At 60.4% G+C, this 12,896-nt stretch overlaps 1 protein-coding gene across 18 annotated transcripts in view; it reads right to left on the bottom strand.

The window, feature by feature from the left end:
* Positions 1-12,896, bottom strand: part of PIP5K1C (phosphatidylinositol-4-phosphate 5-kinase type 1 gamma) — a 55,890-nt gene that overhangs the window by 28,803 nt on the left and 14,191 nt on the right. For all 18 annotated transcript variants that reach the window (XR_004314357.1, XR_004314360.1, XR_004314362.1 and 15 more), the window contains exon 2: positions 1,236-1,267. Coding sequence is in view for 11 of the 18 variants with exons in the window: in XM_032465957.1 (XP_032321848.1) it covers positions 1,236-1,267 (32 nt within the window). In the remaining 7 variants the exon portion in view is untranslated. The remainder of the gene's footprint in view (positions 1-1,235; positions 1,268-12,896) is intronic.

Here is a 12,896-nt window from a genome sequence, read left to right as displayed (position 1 = left end):
GGTCACTGGCTGCGGGCGTCCTGGGTGCTGGGGGGTGTGGAGCAGCATCCCTGGCCCCACCCCCTCAATATCAGAAGCCCTTTGTCGTGACGACCACAGATGTCCCCAGACACGGCCCTGGAGAGACCCTCTGGGTTGGAATGACTGCCAACAGCATCTCCTCCCTGAGCGAGGAGGTCCCGCTGGCCTGGGAGTGGGTCAGCTCCCGCAAGCTCTAAGGGCCAGATACGGCAGTTGTGACATCCCAGCAAAGTTGTCTGGAAGCCACTGGCCCCGTGTGTGACACCACAGGGGGAGGATGGCGTACGGGGCCTGGGGGCCTGGAGGGCCACAGAAGCCAGCTCAGAGCAGCGGCCCAAGGCTGGCCAGCAGACAGGAACTGTGGCTCCACTAGTTACTGATATTTAAGAAACACCTGCTGTGTACCTGCCACCATTCCGAGAGCTCAGACCAGGCTGTTCTGCACGCTGGCCACCAGGGGGCGGGCTCTCCTCAGGGAAGGTTTGTTGCCACCCAGCTCTGCACCCCTCGCTGGCCCCCCGTCCTGGGCCTGGACGCCCCCCAGGGCCCCAGCAGGTGGAAAAAGCCCTCCTCAGAAAGACCCTGAGTGCCCGGTGGCATCCTGGAGAGGAGCCTGGCTGGGAGGGAAGGCGGACACCTGGGTGGGGGTTGTGGGTGGGGGTTGGTGACAGGGCTCCTGCTACTCCAGGCACAGGTGTGTGACACCTAGGATCCCTCTAACCCGCTGCCCACAGCTCCTCAGACAACAGGGCTCACGGACCCCTCGCAGGTGGCCACCAGGAGTGACTGGAAACTATCCAAGGACTGGGCACCCCGGGCCCACAGACAGCCAGGAGGCACATGCACACGCCAGCGGCCATCAGCAGGAAAGCTGTCCAGGGACAGGAGTGGGAGGCATCCAGGGGGGCACCATCCTGGAGGCACTGTTGACCAGCACAGGCACCGTCCCTCCAGGCCCCCTCGGCCTCCTGGGACCAGGGCTGGGTCCTCGGGGTTCTGCCCACCCCACCCTCCACATTCCTCCCTGAAACTCAAGATGCTGGCAGGACAGATGGGACTTTCACCGTCTGATGACAGGTGCTTATCTGCTTTGCCAGCACCTGGGGACCAGAGAGGTGCAGTGAGATACGGAGGCCACAGAGCAGGATGCGGGCCCAGAGCTTCCTCGTCCGCCTTCGGGAGGCGGGTCAGCATGGGGCCCGCAGGACACTCACCTCCACCGGAGTTGTCTTTTTCTGGGCCGAACCTGAGGGAGAGAAGGAAGACTTCAGTCTGGACAGGTGGTCGGGCCTCCACCTGTCAGCAATCCCCTCCACACATGCCCTGCACCCCAGGGTGGGTCCCAAGGACCCTGCATGGGAACAGTTCTGGAGACAGGATGGCCGAGGTGCAGGACTGACGGAGCGCTGCCAGGAGCAGGGCAGCCAGCGCCTGGGCCTCGTGGTGCAGGGAGGAGAGAGGGCACAGCCCGCCGCCTGGAGGGCACAGTCGGGGGGCCCAGGGCTGGGGCAGCCAAGGATGCTCCCTGGTTCCCGTCCGCACAGCCCCCAGCTGGGGCTGTGGAAGAAGGCTCCTGGCAGGAAGGCCAGCGAGTTCCGTCTCTCAGGACCATTCGCTCCAATCCCCGGGCCCCAGTGAGAGGCCTTGGGCCAACCACTGGCCCCTCTGAGCTTGGTGTCCTCACCCAGAATGCAGGCTCCTGCTGAGGATTATCTTCAGTGAGTGTGGTCGGCAGATCCACGGCTGCCCGCCCCCTGCCCAGCAAGGATGTCCACATTCTGATCCCAGAATGGGCTTTGCAGGCGGGATTAAGTTAAGTCCCCTGGGATGGGGGTGACCCTGGATTCCCCGGGGGAACCCATGTCTTCACAGGGTCCTCATCAGAGGGAGGCGGGGGCGTCAGAGTCAGAGAGAGACGGGAGATGCTGCGCCGCTGGAGGTGAGGATGGAGGGAGGGGCCGCGAGCCAGGGATGCGGCGCCTCTAGAAGCTGGAGAAGGCAGGAGCCGCTTCTCCCTGGAGTCTCCGGAGGGACCAGTCCTTCCCACGCTTGGTTTAGCCCCGTGGGGACTAAGTCGGACCCCTGACCTCCAGAACTGTGAGAGAATCAATCTGTTCAGTTTTAGACCAAGTTTGTGGTGATCTGTCACATCTGCAACAGGAAATTCATACATTCGTCTCTGCCAGGTGTCAGCTTGGAGACAGGAGGCAGGTGGTGACCAGGACAGACCTGGCCACCCCCCCAACAAAGGGCTCACAGTCAGAGGGGAGCAGACAACGGCCTGGACAGTGGAGCGAGGGCCAGGAGGGTGACTTGGAAGGCAGGTGGGGGGTCAGAGCAGCAAGGGAGGCCTTGGGCTTTTGCCCTCAGGGAGGTGGGACCCCTGCAGCCCTGTGGGCAGAGGAGGGCCCTGAATGAGGGCCTCACAGGCGCCCTCCGGTGGTCCCTGTGGAGGAGGACAGATTGTGGGGGCGAGGGTGGGAGCTACTGGTCCGGGGGTGATGACGGGGTGGGCCAGGGTAGCCAAAGTGGAGGGAGCGAGTGATAAGTGGGTGGACTCCGGGGAGATCTGACACCAGAACAGACAGGCTGCGCCTCCCGGAGGCAGAGTGAAGAAAAGCAAGGAGTCAGGAGTAACCAAGGGTTCTGGAGGAGCTCACTGGATGGCGCTGCCTCGGCTGAGACCGGGACAGGGCAGCAGTGGGTCTGGGGATGGCTGGGTGCTGGGTGGCCACACTGAGTGTGAGCCCCTGTGAGCCTCCCAAGTGGGGACGTTGAGGGCCAGCTGGGCCCCAAGTCAGAGCTCAGGGGAGGCCCGGGCTGGAGACAGGGCTGTGGGCAGCTATCTAGGGGAGACAGGGTTGCAGCCCCAGGAGTGGACAGGCTGCCTGAGAGGGGTGGGGGGGGGAGGGGAGAGGCCCGAGGACCCAGGCCTGGGTTCACGAGGGACAGGGGCCCAAGGGGCCCAGTTGAGGGGTCAGGACACCCACTCTGTCCATCTTCTTCTAACTCCCAGCTCCGGTCAGGGCTGGGGAGTGGGCAGTGACTGCTAAGCAGGATGGGGTTCCCTCTGGGAGGATGATAATGTTCTGGAATCAGCCGCATAACATGGGGAAGACACAAACACTGAACTGTGCACTTAAAAGTGACTTTTATGGTACCTGTGAATTATCAATTCTCTCAATAAAAACCATCAACACGACATGATGGCTGTGGTGCAGCCAGGCTGGCTGGGTGTGGACTCCTAATGGCCACCCCCCAGGTGCCTACCTGTGCATGCCAGGCACCGGGTGCCGAGACCCCCAGGGGGTGGCCCAGGTAGGGAAACAGGCTGTGTGGGCAGCGGGCTGAGGCCACGGTCACGGCAGCAGGCCCCACAGGAGGACCCCGCCTGCAGAACAAAGCTGACAGGCCCTGGAAGACTGATGACTGCACCAGGACAGGGCCCACCAGCCACATGTGCCCACTGGCGACGTGAGGGGCTCCCAGCCCGGCCCCGGGGACGAACTGGGCTCAGCCCATCCCGAGACCCAGCAGGCGGCAAGCGGTGGCGGAAGGTGCTGGAAAGCTGATATAATATTTTCGTTGGCCGACCAACAGCAGAACAATTCACAGGCTTGCATCTGGGGTGTGAGGGAAGGAAGAGGGGAGGAGGCAGGAAGCGGCGGTGGGCCGGGTGGAACATTCCAGACCTCATCTGGGGGCCCTGGTGTCGCTGACTTGGGCCAGCTGCCCTCCTGGGGCAGCTGGGCCCAGGGCCCACCCCCATGCCCCCAAGTTGGTCCAACACTGAGGTCCTGACCCCCACCTCCCGAGGCCTCTGCACTCTCAGGCCTGTTGGGCAGCGTGGTCCTGCCAACACCAAACCCTCAGGACACCCAGCTGACTGAGTGACACCTCGGGGTCTCCCCTCTTGGTGCCTAGGGCCCCCTCCCCAGGCCTCTGTAGGACTCACATGCTGGCTGATAAACAGGGACCGGCCCCTACCCCAAATATCCCCAGATGGGCTCCCCACTGGCCCAGGTCACAGGGCGGGGGCAGAGCCCTTCACGACCTCCCAGTCCTGCCATCCGCACGCCGCACTCACTCCGTGAAATTTCCGTTTGGAACCTTGTCAGTAAACCCTGTGACCAGGTGACCCCGTAGCAGGAGGTCACAAGGTTCCCGTGCCCACTCCCACCAGCCGGGCCAGGGACCATGCCAAGACGTCAGGCTTCTCCCAGCCCAAGATGTGACCAATTATCTTTTGAATGAGCCACCCCGTTTTCGAGGAAATTAAGTTTTAAAAATAGCCTAGGGGAGGGGGAAGCGAGAGGCACTGCAGAGCGGGGATGATCTGGGGGCACAGCTGTGCGGGGGGGCTGGGTCTGGCCCCCCAGACACCCAGAGGCCTGCGGACAGAGGGACGCCACACCCCCTCCCCCGCACTCACAGGACTGCTCCTCCACATCTGACATGGAAACTGAGGCCGAGAAAGCTCACCAAGGACCCAGGGAGGGGCCGTAGCATCTGTGCTTCAGCAAGGTCACTAGGGTCCACCTTGAAGTCTACCCAGGATCCTCCACTGCTCCCTGCTCTGCTCAGACCCCGTCACTGCCCCCTGGACCCGCGTAGTCCCCTCCACCCTGGTCCCTGGCTCCCGCCCTCATTTCCACAGTCCGTCCTTCCCGCAGCAGCCACCAGAGGGTGTCAGTGAGCCCCTGAGTCAGGCTCTGCCCCTCCTCTGCCCACAGCCCTCCAGGGTTCCCACCTCTCTGGGGTAAAAGCTCACGTCCTCCCCAAGACCCTGCATGACTTGCCCGCCATCCCCTCCGTGTCCTTCCCTTCTCCCTCTCTCCCCCTCACTCACTCTGCTCCAGAAACACAGGTGTCCTCATTGTTCCTCCAATATGCCAGGCACAGTCCTACCCCAGGACCTTTGCACAGGCCGTCCCCACTGAAACCTGAAACACCCTTCCCCAAGACCCTTGCAGGGTTTGCCCCCTTGATTCATCCAAGATCTGGCTCAGAGGTCACCTCCCTCAGAGAGGCTGTCCCCTGACCACCTGGCCCCAAACTGCCCTCCGAGGCCATTCTCTCCACACCTCTGGCTTTGTCCATCTTCCCAGCACCCAGCACCACCTGGTGCTTGTGTGTTGCATCCCCGTAACTACAGGGGGCCAGGTCTGCTTTGTCACTCGCCAACAGGCACGTGCAGAGGGGAGAGTGCCAGCTGGAAAGGGCGGCAGCGGGCACGACGCCCGTCGGACCACTGCAGGGGCTGTTCCCCCAGGGTAGGGCTGTTGCCCAGACCACTGACCGCCTGGTGTCCAGGACAGGGCTGGCTCCTCATGACTCAGAGCAAACAAGAAAGCATGAGGCAGACGGGCCTGCAACGCTGAGAAACCAGGAAGCAGCACCGGGCCAGCCGCGTGCTCACTTTCCGGATAAGCTGGAACTATCTGGCTGTCCTTTGGGCCTCCTGCTGCATGGGGCTCTGACCCCGGGAGCAGAGTCCTGCAGGGAGGCTGGCGCTCCACGGGCATGGCTCAGGGCTGGGACACACACCCCCTCCCCCCGCAGAGGCCTGGCCCGCCAGGACCAGGGTGGACGGGATGCCCACAAGCCACAGCCAGAATCTGCTTGCTAAGCTGTGAGCAGGGCTCTGTGGCCGAGTTCCCGCAGCCGCATGACTCGCTGAGCTACAGAATTCCACGGAAGGGACCCTGTGGTGTCAGGACCCTTCCGGTCCCACACTCTGAGAACCCTGAGCTGTGAGGTCCACGCTGGGGCCCTGGGGAGACCAAGCTGGGGGAGAGGGGCTGGCACCCCTGTGGAGGCCTGAGCTGTGGGAGTTTACGCTGCGGGCCGCACCCAGCCCAGATCACAGAATCGCAAGCAAATGTGTGTTGTTTGAAGCCACAAAGCTTTAAGGTGGCTGTTACAGAGCAGCAGCTGACCAGAGCAGGTATCATGTTTCCATGCTAAGAGTGGTTCTAAAAGGAATACACAGGGTCCAGTTCCAGGGACGACTCTGGGGACGGGAGAAAGGGGTGAGCACTTTACCCGCTCCGTCCAACTCGGACTCCTGACACGCAAGGAAGCATTAAAAATGCCCACATGACGGATTATCCAGCCGTGAGCAGGAGAGCAGCCCTGACACCCGCTCCCACACGGACGGACCCTGAGAGCACGACGCTCAGGGAGAGAAGCAGACACAGAAGGACACGCAGCGTTTGAGTCCACGGATGTGAGGCGTCCAGAACAGGCCAGTCCCCAGACACAGGGAGGGGGCTCCTGGTTGTCAGGGGCTGGGGGGGGGGGAGGTGACTGCTGACAAGGTTTCTTTTGGATGAGATAGCAGGTTCTGGACTTAGATGGTGGTGATGGGGGCACAACAAAGTGAACATAATAAAGACCACTCAATAGCGCATTTTAAAAGGTGAATTTTATGGTATGTGAACTATATTAAAAAAATTTTTTTTTTGAAGAATGAATCCTTTTTGTTGCCAAGACACCGCCCGGGTGCGTACTGCGGAGCCAGCTCCAGACCCCGCCCCTCGGCAGCTGGGATGCTGCAAAGCAGCCCCGGTTTCCCCACGCCTGAAACAAGGTCGTGTGACCGACGGAGGTGCCTGACCTCAGGAAGGGCAGCCCACCCTGCAGGCTGGCGCTCCCCCAACCTACTGCAGGGAAGGACCAGGTTTTCCCTCAATTTCCAACCCATCCTGGACAAGACATCCATAAAACACAGTCAAAATCCCCCCTTGAGGAGTGAAGTTTAGACACACAAGATGAAGCCCCAGGATATGTGGCTCTGATCCAGCGTCCACGTGGCTGCCTCCAAACCGGACAGGAGTCACTGCCAGGGACCCCCACCTCCCGGACGAACCTTGTGGAGGAACCAGCCTCGGCCCCTCCTCCCTGGAGGGAGGTGCATGGTACCTGAGCAGTGTGGGGGCTCCATTTGCTAACCCGGGCCCCCCAGCACTGGAGTCATGGGCGCCAGATCATTCTCAGGGGCATCCTGGGCGCTGTGGGGCGTGGAGCAGCCTCCCCGCCACCCCTGATGCCAGGGGCCCCTCCCCTCGGTCGTGACAGCCGCAGATGTCCCGGGGCAGGGTGGCCCAGGTGGGACTGTCTGCACTGGCCCCTGTGGTTGAAAACCCTCAGATGAGATGTTTACGACGACAGTGACAGCACGTATCTTGCCCCCCGCCATACGGGCCCTGCCCCTCAGACTAACCCCACCCCCAGGCTGGAGAGGCAGCCACACCGAAAACTCTACCTCTCGGAGAGGAGAAGGATTTAGACACGCAGCTGAGAGCACCCGTGACACCCCCCACTCGCCCCTAACTCCACACTGACCGGATGAGACGGGGACTGGCCTCCGCAGTCTGCACGGGGACCTGAGGCCGATGGTCCCCACAGGAAAGCAACAGGCCTGAATGCAGGCGCCCCGGACTCCACAGCCCTGTGCCCCACGAGTGCGTCCCCTGGTTATGTGCCACTGGGAACCCCCTACGTGGGCTTTCTTTCTGCTGTACAGTGTCGATGTGAGTTGAGTGAACTTTCAAAATCACAGTGTTTTGGAGAAAAACCTCGGTTTCTTGAAAAACAAGCAGATTTGGACACACAAGGCCAGCATCCTCACCTGCCTGCACCCGTGCTCTCGCCCCACACGGTCTGTTCCCACCACGGCAAGCAGAGGGCACCTGCGAGCACTGGGGGCAGACGCCCCCTGATTGAATGATAGGTCACTTCACTACCACTATTTTACAGAAGGGGAAACACAGTTTGGAGACTTAAGAAGTTACCCTAAAAGTCTAAGGAGAGAAACCCTATGATCACATCTCAGAATCTAGAAAAGCAGTCCACAAGACTCAACATGAATGCCATGTCCAAAAAACTTCTAAGAAACTAGAGGAAAGGGGAAAAAATTAAAAGGACAGGGGTGGGTTGTGGAGTAGGAACTAGCTTTACCCTAAACAAGATCAAAACAAACACTTAAGGCAAACACATTAATATCAACAAGACAAGGAGCGCGGCTGTGAGCGCTACCACTGCAGGGGGACGCAGGCCAGTGCCACAAGACAAGAAAAAATCAAAAGAATGAAAACTGAAAAAAAAAAGACAAAATTTTACAAAATCCAAGTGACCAACCACTGAATTAAATGGAGCAAAGCAAGGTGGCCAGATGGACACCAGCGACTCACTGGGGGTCACACGGCAAGCACGCTGGGAAGAGGCAGGACCGGGGAGCTTCTGCCCTTTGCACCCACCACCTGCTCTTACGTGTCTGCCTGGCCCCGGTTTCACACTTGAGTTAATCTTTACCTGTCAGATTTGGATGACCTCTCTGGTCAACACACTATTTACAAGGGGGCTGCTGACCTTTCCTTCACCAGGGTCACACCTGGTGTGACGCAGAAATAGGTGTGAATCTGGGGTCAACACCACACAGCGACAGAAATACAGGCTTCCATGTTCTGGTATTATCTCAGACCTACAGCGCCAGTATTATGACAAGGAAGGCTAAGAAGTCTAGAGTTAATAGCTGATCAGAGCTGTTAACACTGCAAAGAACATGCTGAAAAATACCAAACTCTAGTTAACGATACACATATTCAAGTGTTTCTGGTGGAGTGTGCTGATGTCTGCAACTCTGAAATGCACCCAAAAAATCAGAGAGGGATGCATGAGTGATGGCTGGGCTGACGGTCAGATGAAGTAAGTAGAGAAAATGTCAACTGTAGGATCCAGGCGGTAATTAGTGAGCGTCCACTGCCCGATTCTTTCAACTTTTCAGCACAGTTGAAATTTTTTTTTAACAAAATCTTTTTCCTCCAGGTTAAAGGGGAATTCTGACCTTTGATGTCAGGTGTTTGCAAGCTTTGGAGAAACACATTTTGGAGCAGATTCCACCCAAAGAGTGTGAGTGACCACGCAGGCAGTAGTGGACACTACTGAGCACCCGTGTGCCACGCCCCAGGTTCCTGTAACACATACCTGCTCACCACACCTTGGAGAGGGTACGTGCCTACCTCAGGGCCTTTGCATTTGCTGTGTCTGCTGCCTGGGACATGCTAGCCCTACATCTCCATGTGGTGGCTCCTGTCCTCCATCACTTGGGTCTCAGCCTGAACGTCTCCTCCTGGAGAGACCTTCCTTGACCACGCCAGCCCCTTCCCGCCCCTCGCACCCTCTACCAGGCCTGTTTTATTTCCCTCGTGGTACATGTCACTGTCTGAAGCTGACTTCTTTACTGGCTTGCTCCTTCCTCGGAGAGCAGAGACCACACTGTCTTGACCACAGCCTCTTCCTCATGACCTAGCCGGATTCCTGGCACACAGTAGGAGCACAATAACCACAGGCTGCATGGCTGGGGTGGGGGAGGCTGGGATGAGGAGGTGGGGATGGACTGGGGAGCGATCTCAGAGGGGGACAGCCAGGACGAGGAGACCCCGCTGTGGGAGGAAGCAGGGCTGGGACCCCCATCACAGAGATGGGGGCTCAGGAAGGGCACCCTGGGTGTGGCTGGACACACCTGGGAGACAGCACATGGACGTGGCAACTGAAGCCTCGAGCAATGCCCAGCACATAGTAGGTGCTCAGTGAGTCACCGAACCAGTCATGGCCGAGCAGCTCCAAGTCCCCACCCGCTGACCACCTGGAGCCGTGGGGCAGCGCCTGGGCCTCACAGTGAGAGGACGCGGGCAACGGTCGAGAACTTCAATACAGAGGGCAAGTCTCCAAAAACTGTTCTTCGATTCATATGAACCATTTTCTGCCTCTTGGATATCTATTTCTTCTCTTGTGGCTTTGCATTGATCACTTTGAACCATCTGGGACGGTGAATGGAATCAAGTAAAGAATGCAAAGTTCTCCCCAACGACCCACTCCCCAGACGGCGCTCCGCCCGTTCGCTCACGCGCTCACTGGCTCAAACTCCCGAGCGCTCCCCAGGCCCGGGGCTGCTGTGGGGCAAGTGCTACGTGTCGAAACATTAACGTTACACGAGGAAAGAATCTAAACACCCCGAAACCACAGGGTGAGATAACAGACACCGGCGTGTTCCCGGGTAGGTTAAACACAGCTTTTCAAGTTCATCCCTGAAGTCAGGGGTCAGTGAACGTTTCCTGTGAAGGGTCAGAGGAGGCCCGGCAGAGGCCAGGCCAGGCCAGGCCAGGCATGTGGGTCGCAAGGAGTTACCCAGGGGCGGTTCTCCTCCAGGGGCGACCCTACCCCCAGGGGACACTGGCCCATGTCTGGGGACACCTGTGGTCATCAGGGCTCGGGGGCTCCTGGCACCCAGTGGGTGGGGGCAGGGATGCCCAGGACAGCCCCACAGGGAACGGGCCAGTCCAACATCAGCAGTGCCAGCGGGGCCAGAAAGCTGTGTGGGTGGGGGCAGGGCCTGTAGTGGGTGTTCATTATATTATTCTCTAGGTATTTAAAATATTTCATGATAAAAAGACATTCCCTTGTACCATCCTGCCTGCTCTGTCTTCTGTTTCAAGTTCCCCGTAATAAAAGGCTACCACACATCCACACCCTCCGAGCTGGGCTGGTGCCCACAAGCCGTGCCTCCAACCCTCTCGCCGTCCCTGGGAGGAAACCATCACTGGGCGACTTACAGCTGGGAGGCTGAAGAGCAGAGGTCCGGAGGGCTCAAGGCGGACACAGTATTACTACTCCCCCACCACAGGCCTTGGGGGTGGTGGGGTGAGATTTCCCTGGTAGCCAGGGGTGGGAGATGCAGAGCCTGACAGGACCCACCAGCTCCAGGGCAAGCCCCTTCCCCAACCTCTGGCTGCCTGACCATCAGCTGGTGGAGACACAGAGGCCCAAACAAGTGCCCTGGGTGCAAACGTGCTCCCAGGAGGCCAGGCCTTTGGAGAACTGGCCGTGCAGCCACGCGATCTGCCCCGTTTACACAACAGCACAGGGGACAAATGGAAGGGTGCCTCCTCAGCAAAGGCGTCTCATCAACCCGAGCCATCTAGACGCGCAAGGTCTCAGCACCAAGAAACAGCATCTCCTTTCTCGGCATTAAGCTTTTACCAGTCCAGTCTCCCCCTTTGCTCTGGCTACCAGGGAGCTCAGAGTCAGACAGGCAGCCTACCCCTCAGGCTCCATGTCCTCAGAGGCAGGACGGTGCCAGCTCTCGACGAGACACGTGGGAGCACCCCTCCCAGCCTGGCCGAGTCTCAGCCTCCCTGAGCCCAGTTTACACGCCGGTCACGCTGAACGGTATTGAGCTCGCAGGGTGCGGAGAGGAGCCGGAGGGCCCAGCATGCGCCTGGACATACAAAGCAGTCCCCAAACGTACCTGCTAGTGTTCCCAACAGCGCCGCTTACTTGCTTCTGCTCACCACACACATTCAGTTGGCCAGTCCGGTTGAGGACGGTCACAGGTGCAGGCAGGACGCAGGGGGAGCATCGCAGGGCAGTCAGCACACGTGCTTCCCCTACTGGCCCCAGGGGCGCAGTCACCCGGCCCTGAGCCCGGGCCCTCGGCAAGGACGGCCCACTTCACATCCTCCTGTCCCGTTTCCAGCCTCGTATCCCTTCACACCGATGTCCCCAGGGAGCCACGCAGCCTTCACCCTTGGAGTAACATCCCTGCCTGCCTGGGTCCCTTTCCAGAGCCCTCTGTAGAGGAGGGAGTCGTGGCTGCCCTCCGGGGCCAAGGCCACAGCCTCTTCCTGGAAGACCGACTGGCTGCTGGGAGCCAAGAGCAACCCCCTTGAAGTGCGGGACGAGGCGGCCGGGGGCCTGGAAGGGGAGCGGCTGCTCCCGGTGCCCAGACAGCCAGGCCCCGGGGTCCCTGCGTCACACTGCACTCAAAAACCAGCCCTGGAGGGTGAGACGTAAAAGCAAAAGACCAAACCGAATCCTTAGGAGGAAATTAAGGAGAAAGTCTGCCCTGGGGTGGGCGGGGGTGGGGTGTCTCCCTAGCAGAGGGTAAGCTGAGCGGAGCTGCGGGGGTCCCGGGGCCCTGCAGGCTCACTGAGCCCCTGAGGGCAGCTCGCAGGAGGGCCTGAGCCGCGTGGCTGATCTGCACAGCAACCAGCTTCCTCTGAAGCCCTTTCTCAGGTTTTCCTTGATTCTCTGGGTGGAGCCACATTCTGACTGTGCTCCCTGCACCTGGCCCGGGGCCCTGCAGCCATCTGGTTGCCTGTCCCCACCTCCACTGGGCTCAAGGACAGAGTCCCTGCCGGGGCCGGCACCAGCCCGGCACGAAGCACAGACTCCCCTCGTGTTTGGTGACCACCTTTTGCTCCGCCCTGGGCACTGACGTGCCTGGTCGGGTCGTTCCCACCAAGTCCACACCATCACCGGGGGCAGATACGGCTCCTCCGAGGATTCGGGCACTGGGGTGAGGGGTGAGGAGCGCCTGCGTCCAGTCCACACCCGGGCCGGCTCGCCAGCCCTGCCCCTGCTCGGCAGCCGCCTGGAGATGCCACGGGGCTACTACGAGCCCACCCAGCCGCAAGGCTCTTCGGGGCTTCTCCGTGCTCCTGGGGTCCTGGGCAATTCTCCCCAGGACCACCTGCCTGGCCTGGCCCCTCCCTCCCTCCAGCCCACCACACTTCCAGCTCCGGGTCTCTCAAGTCCACCCCTGAGCCATGGGACACACCGCTGCCTGCACCCCCACCTCCTCACCTCGCCTCTGGGTGGTGAACACCTGCAGGGACACAGCCCTCCCCATGCTCATCCTGGGACCTAGGTAGTCCTGGCTCTACCCTCTCCTGATGACCTGGACCTCTCCTTCCAGCACGCCACGCTGCAACCCGCCTCCAGTGCCCTCCCAACTCCTCCCTGTCCTCTGGGTGCCCCTGCGCTGGCCCAGGGCTGGGCATGGAGTGGACCTCTGTGAGCATCTGCTGAGC

This window comes from Camelus ferus, chromosome 22 (genome assembly GCF_009834535.1).
Source record: "Camelus ferus isolate YT-003-E chromosome 22, BCGSAC_Cfer_1.0, whole genome shotgun sequence".
In the NCBI taxonomy this organism is placed as follows: domain Eukaryota; kingdom Metazoa; phylum Chordata; class Mammalia; order Artiodactyla; family Camelidae; genus Camelus; species Camelus ferus.
Note: the sequence above shows the minus strand (reverse complement) of the source record. Positions and strands in the feature narration are given on the sequence as shown.